This window comes from Vidua macroura, chromosome 2 (assembly GCF_024509145.1).
Source record: "Vidua macroura isolate BioBank_ID:100142 chromosome 2, ASM2450914v1, whole genome shotgun sequence".
In the NCBI taxonomy this organism is placed as follows: domain Eukaryota; kingdom Metazoa; phylum Chordata; class Aves; order Passeriformes; family Viduidae; genus Vidua; species Vidua macroura.
Window position 1 is genome coordinate 75397283 of NC_071572.1, and position 21914 is coordinate 75419196.

General features: G+C 48.0%; 1 protein-coding gene across 1 annotated transcript in view; it reads left to right on the top strand.

Moving 5' to 3' along the window:
• The window catches only part of LOC128803153 (alpha-2-macroglobulin-like protein 1), a 25562-nt gene continuing 3648 nt past the window's right edge, over positions 1–21914 (top strand). The window contains exons 1-34 of the mRNA XM_053969806.1: positions 1–59; positions 669–852; positions 1745–1907; positions 2448–2500; positions 4430–4450; positions 4933–5104; positions 5501–5585; positions 6897–7008; positions 7283–7397; positions 7793–7902; positions 8411–8578; positions 9695–9758; positions 10145–10290; positions 10577–10726; positions 10968–11120; positions 11701–11785; positions 12563–12677; positions 13198–13423; positions 13548–13674; positions 14229–14350; positions 14816–14870; positions 15499–15582; positions 16547–16723; positions 16864–16945; positions 17720–17876; positions 18082–18156; positions 18532–18694; positions 19088–19302; positions 19432–19647; positions 19752–19876; positions 20178–20268; positions 20978–21046; positions 21352–21454; positions 21581–21622. Coding sequence (XP_053825781.1) covers positions 1–59; positions 669–852; positions 1745–1907; positions 2448–2500; positions 4430–4450; positions 4933–5104; positions 5501–5585; positions 6897–7008; positions 7283–7397; positions 7793–7902; positions 8411–8578; positions 9695–9758; positions 10145–10290; positions 10577–10726; positions 10968–11120; positions 11701–11785; positions 12563–12677; positions 13198–13423; positions 13548–13674; positions 14229–14350; positions 14816–14870; positions 15499–15582; positions 16547–16723; positions 16864–16945; positions 17720–17876; positions 18082–18156; positions 18532–18694; positions 19088–19302; positions 19432–19647; positions 19752–19876; positions 20178–20268; positions 20978–21046; positions 21352–21454; positions 21581–21621 — 4083 coding nt within the window. The 3' untranslated portion in view covers position 21622. The remainder of the gene's footprint in view (positions 60–668; positions 853–1744; positions 1908–2447; positions 2501–4429; positions 4451–4932; positions 5105–5500; positions 5586–6896; positions 7009–7282; positions 7398–7792; positions 7903–8410; positions 8579–9694; positions 9759–10144; positions 10291–10576; positions 10727–10967; positions 11121–11700; positions 11786–12562; positions 12678–13197; positions 13424–13547; positions 13675–14228; positions 14351–14815; positions 14871–15498; positions 15583–16546; positions 16724–16863; positions 16946–17719; positions 17877–18081; positions 18157–18531; positions 18695–19087; positions 19303–19431; positions 19648–19751; positions 19877–20177; positions 20269–20977; positions 21047–21351; positions 21455–21580; positions 21623–21914) is intronic.

Sequence of the window (21914 nt, forward strand, 5' to 3'; positions counted from 1 at the left end):
ATGTGGATTCCCTTCCTCCTGAGCTGCCTGCTCTACACCCTGGGGATAGTGGCACAACCGTAAGTGCCATTTAAAAATCTAGCGATTGATAGTTGTGAATGCTGAGGGAGGGGCCAAGATAGCAGGGAGAGATTGTGGGACCCTGTGAGTCACCTCCTGGAAGGGCTGGACACAGGGTGGGGTGCAGAGCCTTGTTGTGAATGCAGGGCCCTCCTGAAGGTGGGAACCTCTCCCATGGATATCTCTGCAGTACAAGAGCTAGGTGAGCACTGGTGGTGGGAACAAGAGGGAGGGAGTGCAGTATGAGGTGGGATGAAGGGAGAGGTGTAGGATAAAGTGAAGGGCAAATGAAAAGGGCTGCAAGGCAGGGGATGGATAAGCAGGAACCAATCTGCTGTCAGGGTAGTTGGGATCCATGTCAAAGCAAGAAGGGCAAATTCTGTTCTGTCACCTGAAAGTATTCATCTTGTATTTATCTGAAATGAACTGTATACCTTCCATCCCACCCCGTGCAAAGTTCTCACTCTGGCAATCTGTCCCAGTATCTCCAGTAGAGCAGCACTTCCTAGCCTCAGAGAGATGGCCTGTTTCCTCAGGCCACCCTTTTAGTGCCAAGAGTGGGCAAGAGGGCTCCCAGGATGTGATGATATCTTGTTTCCCCACTGTAGGAGGTACCTGATCATCATTCCAGCTGCCCTGCCCTACCCCTCATCCCAGAGGGCATGCTTGGACCTTCGTGGGGTTGAAAAGCCTATTCGTGTGGCCTTAACTCTCGTGCACCCATCTGGCAACCTCAGCCTCTACCGCAAGGTCGTCCGGAACGACTGGATCTTTGAGTGCACCAGATTTCAGGTCAGAATCATTCTTGGCAGGGACCCCTAGCTGGCAGCTCACAACGTGCTCATCTGCCTCTCACCAAAGAAAGAGAGAATGAGGAAGACAGCATATAAGAGGGCATGGAAAGGAGTGAATGCAAAATCAGGAGGAGAGTTTAGTGGCAGCTGGTGGCTTTGCTCCTTGTCTTTGTCTGCATGGTACTCTGCCTGTGGGATACCCTGGTGGCACACTGAGGAAAGGCTGCCTGGCCAGGCAGCAAAGCTCTGAGGAGGGTGGATAGCTCAGAAGCACCCAAATGGCAGTCATGTAGATAATTCTCTCCCCTGAGGTGGATTCACTGTCACAGCGTGTTGTTTGTGAATCTGTGATGCAGAAAGAGTCAGACCTCTAATCTCAGACAGCTTCCCTCATGTCTTCTTCTTTCCAAGTTTTCTTTCTGGGCTTGAAAATGTCCTGGAGGACTAGGAAAGACATGAGAGAGTGTACACACAAGCTCAGCATAAATCTTTCTTATTTGCCAAACTCATGATCCTTATTTTCTTAGTTTGCACTGATAATAAGATGGGATGCGACCCTCACACTCTAGGAATTCTCATCACCATAGACCTTTTCTTCCCTTGAGTTAAGTCTTCTCCATCTTGCTCCATGCAGATTCTAACAGTGGTCCTGTGAAGGAGTAAACAAAATTTCTGTGTCAGAACAGACTCCATTTTTTCTTGTTCAAGGTCTATCCCAACTGCTGAGCGTTGTTCCCTGTGCTTCCGCTAGCCTTCAGCCACTGAGGGGACACCCTATGCTGGCCTCCAGAGTAAGATGGCAAAGAGCCTGGCCTTGCAGTGCAGCTGAAGCAAGAAGAGCACTGCTCTGATGCCTGCTAACCTAGTGGCTCTCCTGTTTTGTGTCCCAGGTGCCCCGACCTGCAGGAAGCCAGGAGGTGGCCACTGTGCACCTGCGCATCTCCAATGGCCACTACTTCAGTGCAAGTGAAGAGAAAAAGGTCCTGATCCGCAGGGCTGGAACAGGCACCTTCATTCAGATGGATAAGCCCATCTATAATCCAGGACAGACAGGTGAGCAACACATGGAGCATCCTGACAGTGGCCCTGCCCTGACCCTCCCAGGCTTTGTTCCCAATTTCCTGTCAGTGGAGCGCCGAGTGCTTTGTGCTATGTGGCCTCCATGGGGACAGAGGGGAAAGCTGCAGTGAGGTATCCCATGTTTTAGCAGCAGGAGGGGCCTGGGAGGGGAGGCCTCACATGCTCTAGGAGCAGAGCAGCTTGGAAAAGGGAGAAGACCTGAACATGGTCTTCTTGGCCAAGGCCAGGTGGGACTTGTCTGCCTACACTGCAGACAAGGAAATGTAAGGGTAACCCTGGCTGTAGCCCATGGGAAAACCCCTAAATTGTGAAGCAGCTGTGCTGCTGCCACGTGTTTGGGGCAAACAGAGGTATGTGGGGCTGAGCAAAGGGTGAGAGGGGCTGCAGGGCAGGCATGGAGCTGCCACTAGGGCTGGGTGTGGAGCTGTGATTCTGGGGTGAGACAGTGTGGGGCAAGTCCGTTCCCGCGTGCACTCTGTCTGTAATGTGCTTTACTCCATTTTCTCTCTCCAGTGAAATTCAGGATTGTGACACTGACTGAAGATTTTGGTCCTGTTAACAGCAAGGTAAAGCCTGTCTAAGTGGAGGCAAGGAAGTCTCCAGGCTTCAGATGGTTCTGCTTCCTCTACCAACCCCATGCCAGGGAGACTGGGACAGTCCCAGCACCGAGGGTGGTCAATGCCAACCCTCGAGTAAACCAAATTTGAACAATTCCTGTTGGCTGATGGCTTTGCTGTTGCTGTTATAGGATGGCTTCTGGATGATGGGAGGGTTGGATGGTATCTGGGAAGTGTGCCAGCATTTCCAGCTAGCTGAGTTATCTGAGTGCACCTGCCCTTGCCAAAAAAGCAGGTAGGGCTTCTGGGGACCAGTCTATGGGTTGCTGGCCATGGGCATAATTATCAAACAAAGTTGTGTAGAGACATCGCCAGACTCGAAGATCCCCTCTCACAGCTCTGTGAAAGCTCAGTGATTTGTGCAGTGTGTGGCACCTGAGGGTGGCAGGAGAGCCTGAAGCAAGCTGCAACATTTTAAGAAAAATTAATTAATATGAGGAAGGATACACAGGAAGTGATCATAAAAAGAAGAGAGAAAACAGTATAACCAAATTATACGGACTTGCTGCTGGCAGCAGGTCATTGTCCCCTTGTCAAGGGAGTGAGAAGTTGCCAGAGACTTACATATGTGGTGGCCAGGAAACTGCAAGGCTGGTGCCATTCTTCAGTTAGCAATTATATCTGCAGCCAGCAGCTATAGCTATTTCACTCCTCAGTCCTCAAATAATTTAGGGAGAAACAACAGGAATTCATGCCATGACAATTAAAATACTGAAGGGCACACATTAGGGGAGTTGGACCAAATCCTTCCAGACTGAAATAAAGGGAGAGATCCTTCCAGCTTCTTTATTGCTGGCTTAATTTCTTCTTTCTTGGGCTATTGGTGAGGTCCTAGGATCAAACACTCTTTTTTTTTTATCCACAAAGGGAAGGCATATATCTTATATTAATAAGATAATGAAGTATAAACAATACATTTGCTTCCATGTCTACAATTGGTTCACGTATTTGACTATAAAGGCTTGATGTCTATGTGTGAGTACAAACAAATTAACACTGTTAATTATGCTGTGATGAAAATTCAAAGACATGTTTAGCCAAAGCTATTATAAAGGCTTGAGTGCACTGCAGCATTGAAGCTATAATACCTAGTTTGTAAAATAGATGAGTTGAAGTTAATATGGATGCTGTTCACCAGCTGCTTAATCTGCACTTTTTTTTTTATTTCAGTGAAAACAGAGTTGCCTCTGATAACTTGTATGAAAGCTTAGAATGATGAATAATTTGAATTACATGTAAATTGCATGTTTATAGTCTGGTTACTCTCCCAAGCCCTGCTCCTGCCTCATTATGGGTTGTGATCCCAGATTAGAGGCTCTTCACCAATACTGCCTCCTGGATGATAGATTTAGTGATATAAGAACAGAGAATTAATAGGCCTAGAAGGGCTGAAATGTGTCTTCCTTTTTCCCTCCCTGTTACTGTCAGCTGCAGTCAGCATTAATTCATAATTTCCAGCTTTACCTGGGATTTTAAAGGAAGATTTTCCGAGTATTCTTCCTATAGGTGATGCAGTTTTGTTAATTATTGGGATATATGTTACAAAACTGAGGCCACTTAATATTTGTGAACTTGGGATGATGGTATTTGAGAGTCTTACTCTTCCCCATTTTATTGGAGCAAATTCTAGCTTTTACGGTTGTCAAATACCTATCAAAATGCATCTTAAATATTCAGGCATCAAAAAGCAAATCTGAAGAATAACATAGATTTTTGCTATGCCTTACTATTTCAAAGCAGTTGTCCTGGTTTCAGTAAGATCCAGCTCCTTGTATCATAATGTTTATCACAATACAGGGGCTGGGTGGGTAAGAGAAATTTATATACAGGTTGCTGTGTCATGCCAATTTTTGACAGTGCTGTCTGTTTGCTTTGCAGTACTCCATGGTGGAAATCCAGGTGGGTGTTCCAGTCTCCTCAGGTGTTATGAGGAAAGGTATTTCAGAATGGATAGTACCTAGGATGCTGTCTTACGAGTTCAAGTTACTTTTCTTAGGCTCTATTCATGCATATTCTCTGTCCAAATGCTTCTTGTTAACAAGAGTTGATTATACAAATGGTTTGACTTCATCCATTTCTACATTCAGGAATGTAGGCCAGGCTTTAGCTAATTTTTATAGTTCATCTTTACTGGAGACTGGAGAGTCTAAATGTCAGAACCTTCCATACCTTCTTTTTCTGTGGTTGTGTAGAGCAGAGTAAACCTGGGTGGGTTGGGTTCACCTCTGTTTGTGCTCCAGCATCACCATCTGGGCTAAAACCAGCAGGAATCTGTGAAAGCCTCTGAAATGTCTGCTATGCCTTTGAATCCAGTGGGCTCTGGGTAGAGAATAGCCAGCATTGCTGATGACTGCCTCTTCCTTCCTTCCCTTGCACCACAGGACCCAAACCGAAACCGCATTGGCCAGTGGCTGGATGTGAGACCAAAACAGGGCATTGCAGAGCTCTCTTTCCAGTTAGCTGATGAACTCTCCTTGGGGACTTACACCATCAGTGCCCAGTCCTTTAAGTCCAGCTCAGTCCAGTCCAGTACCTTTAAGGTGGAGGAACGTGGTAAGGAGAATGAAGAAAGGGATAGAAGAAGTTGCTTGTTTGTTGCTTGCCTGTCTGTATAACAATGTAAAGCCAAATATTGTAAAATAGGATTTACTGCCTGGGAGCTATGACTGAAATCTATGGGCAATAACAGAAATGAACACAAGGGACATTGTGCTGGAGATTCCTGGATAAGGTACCTTCTGGCAGATTGAGAATACACTAAAGACCTCTGCAAGACTGTTGGGAAAAAAAAAAAAAAAGGATTCTTTCTTTGGTTTCCCTGTTTTTGATTAAAGCTTGCTTTTACCTCATTAACATGTTCCTTCATGGGAACATACTCTTCCCTTTTGTGATCCTGTGCCCAGGTAGTCTTCTGCCCTTGATGGAGTAACTCTGAGGTTTTTGTTCCAGTGTTGCAAAAGTTTGACGTTTTCTTCGAGGGACCAGCTCAGATTTATGCTTCAGATAAAACCTTTCCACTGCAAGTGTGTGGCAGGTAAGGAGAATGTTCAGGGGAAAGGAAAGATTCCATCAAAACTGTGTCTCTCCTTCCATATGTCTCCTATCTTTTCAATCCATCAAAGAGAGGTGGCTCAAGAAGGGTCAGAGCCATTCCTTTAGAAGAATCCCAAATAGTTCAAGAGTGAAGCTAATGGCTTCTTCCTTGGGGAAGAGGTACCTGAGCCACACAGAAGAGAGAACATCCAGCTATAGGGAGACTTGCCCTAGGCAACAGATACCCTCCTCTGGAAGATGTGTCTGTCCAGCATTGAAATATCTTATGTGGGAAAGCACTTAACAGATATGGGACAGACATGTTGAGGTAAAGGAGCAGAAGCTGTCGTTCCTTTAGCAGTTTATGCCTTTCCTTCTCACTTACATGCTACTAAACTTATTACCTTCTTAGAAGCAGTAGATAAATTTCCCTAGTTATGTTGTTATCAGCAAAAAATGAGCAGATGAGGGTGGGAAGGAGGGCAGAACCTCTGACAGTATAAACACAAAGGAGGGAGAACAATGAGCTCAAGAGCACTCAAGATTTGGTGAGCTCATTTGTAGTTGGGGCTGCATTGTCTGGAGACTTTTGGTGTCTCTTTTGCCACTGATTGGTCTGACATAATTTCTCATTAATTGGGACAGTTACAATCAGGTCATATGAAGCTGTAGTAATAAATAGTACACACCATTCTACATCACCAGGATGGGTCACAGATGTCATCTTTTTACTGATACCATCAGGAGCATTGCTCCAAAGGGCAAGTCAGAGAGGAGTCAAAGCAAGAAAAGGCAGCAAAACAGGCAGAGGAAATACCTAAATGTCTAAATCAGCAGAGCAGGTCTGATGATAGAAACAAGAGCCCTGATCATGAGATAAAGTGAGGCCTCATAGTGAGGCAAGTCTGAGGTCACTCTGTGGCTCTATTACTGCAATTTGCTGTTGCTGTCTGCAGGGACACCCGTTTCTGCTTGCTTTACCCCCCAAACTAATATCTTTGCCGAGTGGATAAATCAGGTCCACTCTCTGTGTCTGCCTGCAATTCTAGGACAGCAAGTCCTCAGAAGTGGGAGAGCTCCAGAGGGTGTGGGTCTGCTCCTGTCCATTTCTGCATCTGTTCCTTTGTTCCTGCATCTGTTGGATGCCAGACCATGCTATTGCACTCCCAAAGTACTCAAAGTGCTTTATTTTAATTTGTGCCTGCCTGCTTGCCAGCTGCAGTAAGACCTTTGTCACAAAAGGCACCTGTGTGGAGTGACGTGCTGCAGGCAGTGCCTCTGCCCAGAAGCTCCTCTGGTGTTCTCCCTGCAGGTACAGTTTTGGGAAAGCAGTGCGAGGAACCGTGCACGTGACTCTGTGCCAGAAAGCAAGGAGGTGGCCCCAGAATGCCAGCAAGGACATCTGTAGGGAATACAGTGGTCCCGTGAGTAAAATCCTGGAAGGTATATGGGCAGTAAAGAAGCACCACAGAAGATGAAGTGCCAAGGGCTGAGTGAATAGAATGAACTGCTCAGAGCCCCATCCAGTCTGACCTTGAACGTTTCCAGGAATGGAGCATCCACATGTTCCAGTGTTTTATGAGTTCTGCATTATTATTTGTAGTAGTCAATAGTTATGACAGAATGACTAATCCCTTGTACTTCTGACCCTTTCCCTTCTCCCCAGCCCCAAATAATACCTGTCACTCCCTATTGCAGACAGCAAGCAATGGGTGTTTCACCTCTTCTGTCAGCACATCAATCTTCAATCTGACTCCCAGTGAGGAAGACAACAAACTTTATGCAGAAGCCTCTCTCCTGGAGATGGGCACAGGTACCCAGGGGCTCGCAAGGGAAGGTACAGGGGCAAGAGGAACCATTCTGGGGTTTGAGGATTAGAGAGGGCACACATCCCCCTCTCCTCCTCCCTGCTGCTGGGATCATCACATGGGCATGGAGAGCTACTCTGCCAGCAGTGGGAGGATGAGGAGTGGCTAGGAGCTGGATGAGTGGTGTGGGTCCATGAGGCTACAAGGAGGCTTGTAGACAGTTTAACTAAAGAAGGAGCTGCCACAGGAGCGGCCTCCAAACCTTGAAGAATGCTGGTACTGGGAAGGAAGCTACAGACACTGCTAAGAGGGGTTGGGAATAACAAAGTGAGATTAAACTACAGTGCAGTAGTCACCTCTGGTACTGATCCTGCTTCTCTTTCACTCTGCATTCCAACAGGGGTGCAGATCAACACCTCCAGCCAAATTCTCATCTCCAGGACAGCTGCAAGGGCAGTATTTGAGACACCCAATGAATATTACATCCCTGGAGTACCGTACAGGGGGAAGGTGATTTTCTTCCCTTGCTTTTTTACTCCTTCTCATTTGGCAAAGAATATGGTATCTAGTAAATTTAGCTGACCCAAAGCATTTCCTGCTCCTCAGACAGAGTATTTTACCTTGCACTGTGTCACATTGCTTGACAGTGTGGCTACAGTTGCTGCATTTCAGGTTCCTTGTTGTGTATACACTTCCAGCATCTGCTGAGACCAATGAGTGGTGTTTCAGCAGGGATGCAGGGGTGCTGGGATGCAAGGATGTCTCAGCTGTAGGCTAGGAGAGAAACTCCTCATGTTCTAGCCACACACACCTTTTGGAGTAGACAGATTTGAATCATGCTCAGCTTCACATTAGAGATGAGGGAGTTGTGCAATTCTCTTGTCTTCTTGGGGCCAGACTGAAGTCTGTAGGTGACCTATACAGGAAGGTCTATGCTTTTCAGAGGTAGGAAGGTTTAGGTATGACATTGGAAGAAATATCTGACTTTGGCCTTCCTGCCTCACCCTGTTGTCACCAGATTAAGGTTCAGGATCACTATGGAACTGGTATGAAGAACAGAAAAGTTTATCTTGTGATAAGGTTCATGAGGCGTCGGTTTATCAAAACGTACATCACAGATGACAGTGGAATAGCATCGTTCAACCTCGACACAACTGCCTGGAACAGCTCATCAGTCTCTTTGGAGGTAAACACCACCTCTGCATATGGGAAAATGAGAATCCTTGAGCTCTACCAGTGCTTCCCCTCCTGCCCTGCAGCCCCCCTGCCAGCTCAGGCCTGGGCTCACCACACAGCTCTGCACAGAGCCAGCTGGAAGGCACCTAGCCAACAGCCTTTCCCAAACCAAGCTGATGACAGCCTCACAAAGCACTGAAGCATGAAACTCTTCATTTCTGTGTGTCTCTGTGCCCTGTCAGGGGAGGTTCACACTGGAGGAGTTCATGCGCACTCCTCGAAGGACTGACTTCAGTTACACGAACGCTTACCATCACCTGCAGCCCTTCCATGTCACAACCAAGAGCTTCCTGGACATACACCCACCCACAGAAACATTACCCTGTGGGCTGAAGCAGAATGTCCAGGTGACCTTCACACTCAGCAGGGATGACCTGGGAGAAGACACCAGCCGTATAAGTTTTGCATATTATGTGAGTAAGGGTAGTAGGTAACCTGGGCAGAAAGGCTGCACTGGCAGGCCCAGACCTCAATGAAAAGCTCGGGATATAATTTAGGTTATCCCTGGAGGGGTGACAGCTAAACCTTGTTCTCAGGGGACTGGGTGAATGCTACCTCTGGTAGGGCTCAGCCTGGCCACACAGTGATCCTGGTGCTGGGGCTCCAGTGACCTCCATGGATAGGAGGAGGTTTCTGTCTTTGTAGCCCATCCCCACCTTAGCTTCTGCCAAGGCTGCAGCTGGAAGTTTATTCTCCCTTTAAAACTGGTTGGGTATCCCTTTTTCACTCTGGTTATCAAACAGCTGTTCAGTGGAAGTGGATTTTGGTCTGTCCTGGAGGCCAGCCTAGTAGAGGAGAAGCACTTTAGTTATCACCCATCGATCTGCAGTGAACCCACTACCCATCCATTATCCTCACTGAGGAGACCAGACCAGAGACTCCTGTGTTAAAGCCTCTCCTCCCAACTGTCATGTCTGCAAATCTCCTCAAGTTTGGGATTGTATTGAGCCCACAGTTAATTTTGGGGGCTTTATTTTGCTTTTGAGAGCAAGATGCTCATAGGTAAGTGTGGATGCACTCTGGTGGCAAACAGCAGTCTGCTCATCCCATGTCCCTCCTCCTGCAGGTTACTGGCAAGTCTGGAATTGTTGTCAGGGGCCAGAGGAATATCCAGATCGGGAAACTGAACAGTAAGTCGTGGCAGAGAAGTGGAAACAGTTGCACCCAGCTGGTTTCTAGGTTGGTCATGAGACTTACCAGAGTTTCTCCCAAATTCCCTCAATCTATAGGTCTGGAGCAGTCAGCAAACAGGACAGAGGGAGGCTGAGGAAGCAGTTGTGTCAAATGTGGAAGAGGGCAAAAAGAATGAAACAATGATGGGAAGAGAGACTGGGAGGATGTAGGGGAAGATGGGCCAGAAGGGAGGGAGAATGGGTCAGAGAATGGAGGGAGAGGGCAGACAGTGCAGCAGCACGAATTGGTTTGGTATTTTGAGATTATTTAGCACAAAAAGAAGAAGGGAAGAAGGAGGTGTCGGTGGGCCTATGATGAACATATTCTGCCTTTCCTTCTTTAGTGTTGAAGGGCTCATTCTCCATCCCTTTGACCTTCACTGCCGACTTGTCCCCATCACCTTCCTTAGTGGTGTACGCCATCTTTCCCAACGGAGGGGTCACAGCTGACAGCATCCGTTTGGATGTTGCCTTGTGCTTCCAAAACCAGGTGAGACTCACCTCTGTGGCTGGGGGAGAGCTGATGAGCAGGATTCAGGAGGCCTGAGGGAAGAAGACCCTCAGATCCTTCCAAGAGAGAACTGGGCAGAAGAGATGGAAGGGGTATCTGCAGCACAGTTCCCAGGGACCAGGAAAGCTTCAGCAGTGACTTCTGATGGCAGTGGCTGAGCAGGGGAGATTCCAGCTAGTCTTCCTCTTTCTATTTGTGCCATCTGTCTGTCATCCTCCTCACACCTCTTTCTTTTTCATAGTCCTTTCCTGATGTGTTGATCCAGGTCAAGGTAGGATTCCCAGATAAAGAAGCCCACACAGGGTCAGCAGTGCAGCTCCAGCTGCAGGCAGCACCCGGCTCCCTGTGTGCAGTCCAGGCAGTGGATGAAAACGTGTTCTCCACCAGACCAGACCGTGAGCTGACCAGCCAAATGGTGAGTGTCTGTGCAACCAGGCAAAACCTCGGGAGTGATGGATGAGCTGGGTGAGGCAGGCAGGGGCTATGGCAAAGGGAGCTGGAGGCCAGTGAATGAGGAGGTCTGTGTGTGAAGGAGAAAGCAGGGCCTGCTTAGGAAGAAGGACAGGAATTGATGTGCATGCTAGGGGAGGATGGAGTGAAGTAACTGGAGGTATCTGCTCCTTGCCCAATCCTTCCCTGCCTGTGAGTTTCCCTAGGTCTATAGTTTGTTCCCTGCTGCATACCAACGTGGATACCCTGCCCAAGTAGAAGAGCATTCAGATCGCTGTGTGCAGCCTCAGTCCTTGTCATCTCTGCTACGAGGAAGGCCACAACATTCCTTTCAGCCTGACATCTTCAACCTCTTCCGGGTAATCAGCTCATGATGTTTCCCAGAGCGGTTGCAATTATGAGCATATGAGGTATTTTCTCCCCAAGCAGTCTGAGAGGGCCTTTCCTCCTCCAGACAGACCCTGCTGTCTGCCCCAACTGAACTGTGTTGTCTCAAAAGATGTACAACCCCATTGAGTAGGAATACCTGTATTTCCCTCCACATGTGCACAAAGCAAGGTGATGAAATCCTGGACCATCAAACTCCATTTTCTTGGACTTGAATGGGAATAAGGAATGAGGTCCTGGCTGTGTACTATTTATCTACAGTATTAGAGAAAAGAGAGACAAGGAGTGATCCAAATCATTAGACTACGGGTTGTTGACATGGCTTAGTTGTTAGCTGCTCTTTGCCACTGTTTTGGGCAGGTACCAGGATGACCTCTAGGGCAGATCCCCTCCATGCCTCCCTCAGCACTGTGTCTGCTTGGGCCAGTGCTGCTCTGGGCACTGGGTTGTCCTGACCCCCATGGTTTCTAGAGTAATTTGAAGAGCATCAGTCAGTCTTCCCCACTCACAGATGCTTTTCTGCCTCCCTTGTCCTCCCTCTTTTCCTAATAGAACATGGGACTGAAAGTCTTCTCAAACCTTGTAATCAAAAAGCCCTCCCAATGCTCCCGTCGGATGGATAGGAAGCCAATCATAGGTGAGCTGCACTTTGAGCCTACCTGAGACATGAGATCTTTGGGGTTTGTTGGTGGTGGATGTTGTCTCTCTTCGGAGTACTGGGTGCTGCTGCCACAGTCCACCAGACTCAGTAGGAGTGACCCAGTCCCCATAAAAAAGGGCTCTGAAGAATGTCACTGCCTGGATGTTCCCTGACACTAAAGGATGACACTCCCTTTCCTCACAGACAAACCCAAGTGGGGCCCAGGATCTGTTTCCCAGTGTCTATTCCCATTCCTCAGGCTGTACTGAGACCCAGCTTCTGTCCCCATTTGTAGCCACGGAGACACCCATGTTCTTCCTCTGTGTCTCAGTTTGCACTTGATAACTGTACTAAGCTGGCTCAAGTGCCTGCCTGTATTTAAACCATTGCTTGCTGTGGAATGTGAGCTTTGTGCAGCAAGCAAACAGTACTTTTGCTCACAGAATTATAGAAGTGTTGGTTAAAATGGCTCTCTGGAGGTTCTCAGCCTCTTAAGCAACAGCTCTGGGTCAGGTCAGGAAAGGGCTTTGTCTAACCAAGTCTTGGAAACCTTGCAATCAGCTCACTGCAAGCTTCTTCTCCTGCTATCACTCTCTTTTCCCTTCATTTCTAATCTCTGCCATGAAATCAGTCCAGTCCTTTGTGCTTTCCTTTGCCAGACTCTCCTATGTCTCTCTTACTGCTTGCTTTGCCTCCAGCCCCACTGCTAGACTGTCTATGGTTGGCAAGATTCACCTCTCCCACTCTGGTGGGTCTCCTTACTCTTTCCTTCAGGGGTGCCTTCTACAGAAGACCAAAGAATCAATGAGGAACAACCCCAGTTTACAACTCACAGAAGATTTCACCACTATTTCCCTGAAACTTGGATCTGGAATATGTACTCTATTGGGTAAGTGAGTCCTGACTTAACAAATGGACCGAAAGATGACCCTTTGCTATAGAGACTTGGCTAACTTGAGTTTGTGTAAAAGAGGTGCAAAGAGACCTCTGCATGCAAATTATGTGGCTCTTCCCTGCATCTGTAGAGTGTCAAACTAGTAGACTTTGAAGTGCAGAACTGAAGTGTACACAGATTTAAGGAACAGGAGAACACTTCCAGACAAAACCACCATGAGTGTACAGAGCTGGAATGCTTGGGCAGTGTCTTGCTCAGAAGAAGGACATAAAGCCTTTACTGATGGCATTTAAGGAGGGTTTATGGATCTAGGGGAAAAAACTGCTGAGAGATGCCTTGCTGTGAGCCACTACAGCAAAAGTCATTGACAATATAGCAGAGGTTGATCCAAGCACGAGGACCTGTGTCACGTCCCTCAGCATGGCCATGAGCACTCCTTATTGCCCTCCTCATTACCTCCTTCTCTCTCCACTAGCAGATGAATCTCTTCATGCAAGTTCTCTCTTCCTCTCAGCTCCAATGGCAGCAGGAATGTCTCAGTCACAGCGCCTGCTGCTGCTGCAGAGTGGAAAGTCAACATGTTCTGCCTGGCTGGGAGAGGATTTGGCCTTGCCCCGACCACAAGTTTCAGAACAGTTCAGCCCTTCTTTATGGACATGACACTGCCATATTCCGTCATCCGTGGAGAGACCTTCCTGATAAAAGCCACTGTCTTCAGCTACCTGCAGCAGTGCATACAGGTGTGTGCCTGTGCCACAGGTAACACTGTGTGGGGCAGGCCTACTCTGCCCTCCAGTTTTAGAGCTCATTGTGCCATCTCACCTGAGTTGCCCAGTCACTCACCTGCATCTGTCATTCCCGCAGATCCAGGTAGCCCTGGCTAAATCCTCAGACTTTCAGGTGGAGCCATGTCAGACTTGCAGGGACAAGGAGTGTCTGTGTGCAGAGGACTCCAAGACCTTCATGTGGAATGTCACAGCAGTCCAACTGGGTATGGCAGCAAAAAGGGACTGGTGATGGGGAACCCTAAAACTGAAATGAAAGAGTGTGGGAAGTCCAGAGAAGTTGCCAGAGCCAGGTCCCCTCTGAATCCTGAGATTTGTCCTTAATGGTGCAAACATGCAATCCATTATGTTTGCTTTCTTTCTCTCTTAGACAGACTCACCAGACAGGGCAGGAGCTCCCGAAGAGAAGGCTGTGGGACCAGCTGGGGAGGAGAAGGCTGCGTGGATGTGGGTGGGGGAATTTTGTATTGCTGGTCCTTTGCTTAATATGCAATGGGAAGTGTATGCTGGGGTCCAAGGGCTGCTGGACCCTCTATTGTTCAAGTCAGTGAAGTCACTGCTGGTGAGACATTAGTGAGTTTTCGCATGCTCAGGGTGTCTGAACAAGCTGTCAGCACTGGCTGGCTCACCGTCACTGGCCAAGCCACTGAGGCCATGAAGACCAACAACCCAAAGCATCTCAGGCCACTGTTGATTAAAGAAAGTTTAGTCAATTTGGCCACAGGTGTAAGAAAAGGACTCTGTTGAATTGATTTGCTAGGGACTCTGAACATCTCAGTGAGGACAGAGGTACTGGACACCACGTCACGGTGTGGGGGCAGAAAGCCTTTGCCAGCTGCTGTAAGGGGGAGGCACACACTGACCAAACACTTGCTGGTCCAGGTCAGTATGAGAATAACCTCATTTCTGTCTATGGTATCCCTGCCCAAGGGGGAAGGCAGACTGAGGTGGGCTAAGTAGTTTTATCACCTCAAATTTTAGCCAGCAACAGTATGCCGAAGCTGTGGCTTAGTTCACTTTATTTCTCCCAGGACCTAGCCAAGCCTATTCTTGCAGTACTCTTTCTTGAGCTGCATTCCCACGTCTGTGTTTCTCCCTGTACCTTTCCCTGCTTTTCATACTGTACCTGAGCTTTTGTATGTGCTCACTGGCCAGAGAGCCCTGTCCCTTGGGCTTACTCTTGATCCTTTGAGCAGTGAAGCAGGCAGACCTGCCAAAAATGAGGAAGCTGGAGTCCATGACCTCTGAATTCAGACTTGAACTTTCTCTGAAATGTTGCTGTCATTTGGGAATTTTATGTGTATTTTTGTTTCTCCATATCCCACATGCATGTTTCTGCTCTGGCAGCCAGAGGGTGTGTTAGTGGAGAAGTCCTACAGCTCCCTTCTGTGCCCAAGAGGAGGTATGTGCCTGAGACGAGGTATGTGCACAGCCTGAATGGGCTCTGCAGCCTGAAATAACTACACCTGAAAGTAGAACTAAACTGTGGGAGGTCTCGTGACAGAATGTTTTGAAATTATTTTTCACATAGGAAATTTCACTTCCTATCCGCCGCGAATGAATAAGAAATATTACTCCCACATGTGCTGTCCTACATGAATTTGCTGATGAGTATTAGTGGCAAAAACCTGCTGTGTAGTCTCCTTCCCACAGTGCAACTCTTGCATGTTCCTGGAGCTCGATAGTCACCAGGGAGAGGTGCTCCAACCCTCCCAACCCTGTCCCTGCAGCATTGCGAGTCTCGCTAGGATGTCCTCCAGTTGAGTGATGTCCAGCTGTGATCCTTGTGAGCTTTGTGAAGCGTAGTGAATTGAGTTGAAGTGAAGCTTGGCAGGCCCTCGGCCCCACCAGCACTCTCATGTATGGCCTTATCTGAAAAGCTTCCAGGCAATGCACCTCGGTGCAATGACCAGGACAAGCAGTGTGAGGGATGGAGGCAGTGTCCCACTTACCTGGGCCAGTCTTATCTCTCCAGTTAGAGGCTTTGGGTTTGGTTTTTCATGCTGCACCTTTTATCCTACTGTTATCAGGAAACGTGGCTGAGGAACGCATGTCCCTTCGCCTCCCTGACAATGTAGTAAAGGCATCTGCCAGGGCTTCCATTTCTATCACAGGTAAGTGACTTCTCCTGTGGGCTCACAGACTGCTGGTCTGTGTCAGAGCAAAGCTTAACTTGGTGTCAGAGGAACCACTTGACATGAAACTGCCCAAAAAAGAGCATGCTGTGTTTCTATTCCCTGCAAACACCAGGCTTTCAGATTTTTTGCTTTCATGGGAAGAGTAATCTGCACAGGAGAATAATCCTTTTTCTAGCTAGGACCTTGGAGCAGAGACTTTGGACCTTGGCTATTTCTGTGTAGATACAAACAGTAAAACTCAAAACCATGCTACAGCAAAAGCTCCCGGTGAGAAGAAATCTTTCTCAGCATTATAAAGTTGCAAAGGAACACTTTGGAGAGGGTACTGGGACTGGCCATACCTACCATTAAATACATCTATTTGTTTTGCAGGCCAGACTGGTATGAAGCCAGGCCTGGCCTAAGTAGCTATTAATACTGTGCAACAGAACCCAACAGAGGAAAAAACACAAGGCTTTTCTGACTGGCTGGAGGATGTATGGACACCTTCATACCATCTGACTAGCACCCCTGCTGGTTTCCTCACATTTGGATGCTTGACATATGGTTGGGTAGGGTAGAACAGGCCTGGCTAAAGACCTGGCATTTCAAACTTTCCCTGAGTGCTGTTATATTTGTTTGTCTATATGATGCAGATTGAGCAGGTGCAGCTCTGCTGACAGCCTTTTACAAACAGTATTTGTTATAACTGGAGCTCTTCAGAATGCAAAAGCTGATAAGGGAACTTATCTCCAGGGACTCCATAGAGTTGTCATGATGCCAAGCTGGAAAGAGGCAAAACAGTCACCACTCTCCATCCTGCACTCAATTGTTTACTCTTCTTTCCTCCTTTCTCCAGTGCTTTCCCTGTGCTGAGATAAAGCACTGTTATCCCCTGCCTGGCTGAAAAGGCACCTCAAATAATATTTACACTTTCTTTGCTTTATACACCCTTGGATAGGTGACCTCATGGGGATGGCACTGCAGAACCTGGATCACCTGGTGCAGCTGCCCCACGGCTGTGGGGAGCAGAACATGGTGCTGTTTGCCCCCGTTGTCTATGTGCTGCAGTACCTGGAGAAGACGAGGCAGCTGAGCCCTGAGATCAAGGACAGGGCAACAGGATTCCTGCGCAATGGTGAGTACAACAGACCCACCTTGCCCCTCTGCCTTCCCCTGTGTCCAGCATACCAGTAACTCTTGCCCTTGCACCCACTCTGTCAGCACTGTCCCCTCTGTGTTACGGTGCCATATTCATCACTGTTCCCATCTCCCCAGGGTATCAGACACAACTTCTTTACAAGCACACAGATGGCTCCTACAGCTTCTTTGGGCAGAAGGATGGAGAAGGAAACACTTGGTAAGCACTGCAAACATCCCTCACTTCTGATTTTTCCTGTCTGGATCAGAGCACATAATGTATTTGAGAAAGCTGACAAGACGCTCCTTCTTTGGGATGGACACAGAAGGAACTCTCTGAAGGGAGAGTCTGAGCAGACTTGGAAAACTTGGAAAAGCAGTCAGGCAGGGCAGCAGAGTTTCTGGGAAAGTGGTACAGCTAAGATGTGGTCCCAGGGAATGAAAAGTCTTTTTTTTTTTTTTTTTGTCTCTATGCCCCCGCTGTTGGCCCACAGACAACATCAGGTCATGCTAGTGGTGACCTGGCAGCCAAGAGGGGTACACATGTCTGGAAAAAAATCAGGTGTGAGCAATAGAAAATCCTCTCTTCAGTGAATGGAGAGGAGCTGCCTTGGCACAGCATACACCTATGGTGCTTGGCTACGATGAATGGAGAAAGGAAGGAGGAAGAAACTGGGGAATTCCAGATTGTCTCTAGTAATTTGGGGGAGATAAAGTGGAACAGGTAAAAGTAGAAGTAGGAGGGTTTTCACCTGTGAGATTACTGGATAAAGCACTAAGGAGTATATCTGTGGAGACAGAGGCAGGGAGAGGAGCCACTGGGATGGGTCCTGTGGACCATTTCCACTTTTAGATTGACTTTCCTTATGAAAATTACTCTTTTTTGCACCCCCATTATGTCACTAGTTCAGGGACAAGCACCAGGAGACCTCTGACTGTCTCTTTGCCTTTTTTTTTGTTTACCTCTTTTTCTTATAACTCATCCTTTTCCTAGGTTGACAGCTTTTGTACTCAAGAATTTTGGCCAAGCCAGAAAATACATCTACATAGATGACAAGAACATCCAGGATGCCCTTCGCTGGCTAGAGCAAAACCAGCTCCCCAGTGGCTGCTTTGCCACCAAAGGGAACTTTTTTCACTCCTCCCTAAAGGTAGGCCAGGCAGGTAGCACTGCTAGGGAATGACTGGAGAGATTTTTGACAGCAGAAGATTGTAGGATCCCAAAGGATCCTAAGAAGTCATTCTGTAACCTGTGCAAGACCTAAAGAGAGGGAAAACATGAGAGGAATGCTTTTCCTTCTGAGAAGCGGGCCCTCCTAATACCCTGTAAGAGTGAAAGACGTGTTCCTCTCACAGGGCAGCATGGATGATGATGTCTCTCTGGGGGCCTATGTCGCTGCAGCACTGCTGGAGATGGGTCTGCCACTGCAGGTGAGCACACTCAGCTTGCTCCTGCTCCCTCCTGCTCTCCTGGGCACCACCATGGGGGTATGACAGCTTGTGATCCTGGTGTTCTCCAGGCCGTGAACTGGGAAGGAACTTCTGGCAATGAGTCAATGTTTGGTCAAATGATGAAGTTATTCCTCAAAAGAGCCAGTGTTGTGAAACCGGCCTGATGCAGTAGTGCTTTGTGGCAATGGCCCCAGTGCACACTGGGGCTGCACTGCCTGTTTTCTGAAGACAGTCTGTAATTTATCAGGTTTCATTGGAACTACATTGGGAAACCATAGTGTGCTCCCTGGAATGAGTTCCCCAGCCCCTCTTTCACCCCTGTCAGAGTTTGGCATGTGTCTCCTCCCAACACAGGGCAAGCTGATGCAGACTACTCTCCGCTGCTTGCAGAAGGTGGCTCACAACATCACCAATATCTACACAGAAGCCTTGCTGGCCTATGCCTTTGCCCTGGCTGGGGATTATGAGACAACCCAGGAGCTGCTGTACAAATTGGAGGAACAGGCCATCAAATCAGGTGCTGCCTGCTGGAGTAATGTATGCTGAGCTACAGCAGTCAAAAATTATATATGTATTTATATATAATACATTTATATATTAGATACTCTTTGTATTTACGTAGTAACTGCATTGTGTGACTGAAAATACAATAAGGTATTTCACAAACTGTGAGAGTGAGTTAGATATAGTTTCCTCAGACTGGAGGATTTCAAGGTCCCTTTGAGGGAGGAGATAGGAATCTGTGAGCTAAAACAAGGTGAAGCTTTGGAGAATAAATTCAAGAAAGCAATCCTGGCCTGAGTATAGAGAATGTACTGATGGAGCCCTGAAAGCACTGTGGGGTTTTTTTCCTCTGAAACTCAAATTATGTCTTCCCTAAATAGCCTTCATAATCCTTTTCCTTCTGCAGGGGGACAAATCCACTGGAGTCCCAAGCCAAGCTCTCCAGCTTCCAATGACTTCTGGCCTGGCACTCAGTCAGTGGACATAGAGCTGACAGCCTATGTGCTCCTGGCATATCTCTCCAAGCCACGGGTGCACGCCGGTGACATGACAGCTGCAGCTGGCATTGTGGCCTGGCTGATGCGGCAGCAAAATGCCTACGGGGGTTTTGCTTCCACCCAGGTAACCAGCAGCTCCCCGTGGATCCTTTTGTACCCTATGTTGGCAGCACAAGTCCTCTTGAGGTCTTCAGGTTCCAAGCCAGTTCCATTATGGCTGATGATTTCAGAGTGACTGTCTCTCCCTCTCTAGGACACAGCTGTTGCCTTGCAAGCCTTAGCCAAATATGCAGCGAGGACGTTCAGCACATCAGGCCAGGCAGTGGTGAGGGTGAGGTCCCAGAGGGCCTTCGGGAAGGCATTCCAGGTGAGCCGCCAGAAGCGGCTGCTGGTGCAGCAGGCAGCGCTGGTGGAGATCCCGGGGCAGTTCCTGGTGCAGGCCCACGGCAGCAGCTGTGTCTTTGCTCAGGTGAGGAGGTGGGATGAGTGTGGAGGGAGGAGGACTCTGCCTCTTTTCTCCTGCATGAGATCATGCCTGGCCTGTGTTTCCTGCTCCTGGCCCTTATCCTGCAGACAGTGCTGAGGTACCACGAGCTTTCCCCACGGACTCCTGTGATCTTCATGCTGCGTGTCAGCACAGAGCTGAACAACTGCAGCCAGGCGAATCTGCGCGTCCTCACCGTCCACATCTTTGCCAGGTGACTCCAAGGGCTGCTTCCTCCTCCAGCAAGATGGAGTGAGCTTGGGGACAGCAGCCAGGAAGGTCTCAGGGCTCTGGGAGACACCCAGCCCGTGGGGCGAACAGGACAGAGGGTGAATTGGACAGGTGGAAGGCTTGGAGGGGGAAGGTGGTGGCTAACTCCTGTGAGAGGGAGCAGTGGCTGCCATGTCCCCAGTCCCAGATGGGATACCTGGTTCAGGGCGTGGTGGTGGAGGGAAGAGGGGCTGGGAGGGCACTGTCCTCACAGTCAGACCCTCTGTCTGTTTTTTCTTCTCCAGCTACATTGGGAGCAGAGTCACATCCAACATGGTGATCATAGAGGTCTCCCTGCTATCCGGATTCATCATGACTTCCAGATCCAGAATGTTGGTAAGAACTTTGGAAGAAGAAAACCCACCTGTGGTAAATGGATCCTGCCTGCTTACTCCTATTGAGAATTGTTCATTTCAGGCCAGGTGGTAGCTAAATTTGCAGGAGACCTTTGCTGCTGCAATTGCACCAAAACTTCTTGTTTTCTTACAGACCCCACAAGGGAGATCAGAGGTGGTTCACCTTCTCCCACGAACAGTGTTTGGACTTGGGCCAGGAACAAAGTGTACTACTGGGTGTGCTGACACCAGGATTTGTTTGTCAGAAAGTCTAAGACAAGATTTCTCAGATATACTCTAGCTCTAGCTAAAAATATTCTTTTGTTTTCCAATTAAATCATAAATTAAATCACAGGCCCCGTGCAGGTCTTTAAAAGCAGTTGAACACTCAGTGATGTGAAATAAGAATCTCTACTGCTGCCTGCACCCATTTGTTGACCAGTATATCAGTCATATGTACTACCCACACAGCCTTTGGTCCCCAGAGGGGGAGATTCCTCTGCCTGGGCAGGGTCAGTGTGGTTCATACATGAGATGCTCACAAGGGATGTCCAAGAGGGACTAGCAAAGATATAACCATTGAGAAATGCACAGTTCCACACAGAGTCCAGCTCTATACCTTCCCCTCACCAAAACACTGGCTCCCTCAGGTCAGGAATCCCTAAGGAAAATGCTCACACATTTAATTCTATTATTGTTTCCTATCCTAGCTGGAGAACAGAACCATTGTTAAGAAAATAGAAGTGAAAGCTAATGTGGTCTACATTTATCTGGAGAAGGTAAGTGAGAACAAAATTATTTGGTGTGTCACAGTGAGAGCAAAAGGTCAGAGGACAGGGAGCTGTGTGAGAGGCTGCTGTAGGTAAGAAAAGAGCACTGGTAGAATTGAGGGCAGAGGAAGTTTGCCCAATTTCATTGTCATTGGATTGGAATAATGCTATTCCTCACACAATACTCCATTTTAAAGTCCAGAATCTCTAATGGATTAGAGAAATATAGTGCAGGAAAATATTCAAATCAGGGAAGATGAAGATGCTGTGACTTTTTCTCCCCTTCCTTGCTAATTTCCTTCCATCTCCACTAGCTCAATGATGAATCTCAGACTTTCATTCTGCAACTGGAACAAGTAATTCAGGTGAAGAACCTGAAACCAGCCGGCATCAAAATCTATGATTACTACCAGCCAGGTGGGTTGCAGATTTCCTACTATTCGAGGGAGGGGAGCTGGGTTCCTGATTCTCTGGCTGGGAAGAGACATGCAGTCTTCTCTGTGTGCATCCATGTGTCATCACCTTCCTCATTTCCTTTTGCAGAGGAGCGAGCCTTGGCTGAATACAACGCTGTCTGTAGCTGAGGTAGGCAGCAAATTCCTGTGTGATACCAACAGTGGCATCAAGAAATGGTGGGTCTTGGGTGGGAAACATGGAATATAAGCAAACACAGGAAGGGGAATGGTAAGCAGTGGGGAACATGTACCCAGCTAGAAACAGGAAGTATCTGTTTCTAGGTCTATGGATCAGGTTTTTTAATGCTCTATCTCCTCCTGTGCATGTCTGCACCTGGAGGGGCAGGGTTTTGTACGTGAGCAGAGGTGAGAATTTATTTTTCCCAGCTGCTCTTAAATGCAATTTTCCTGGTTTGGGAGAA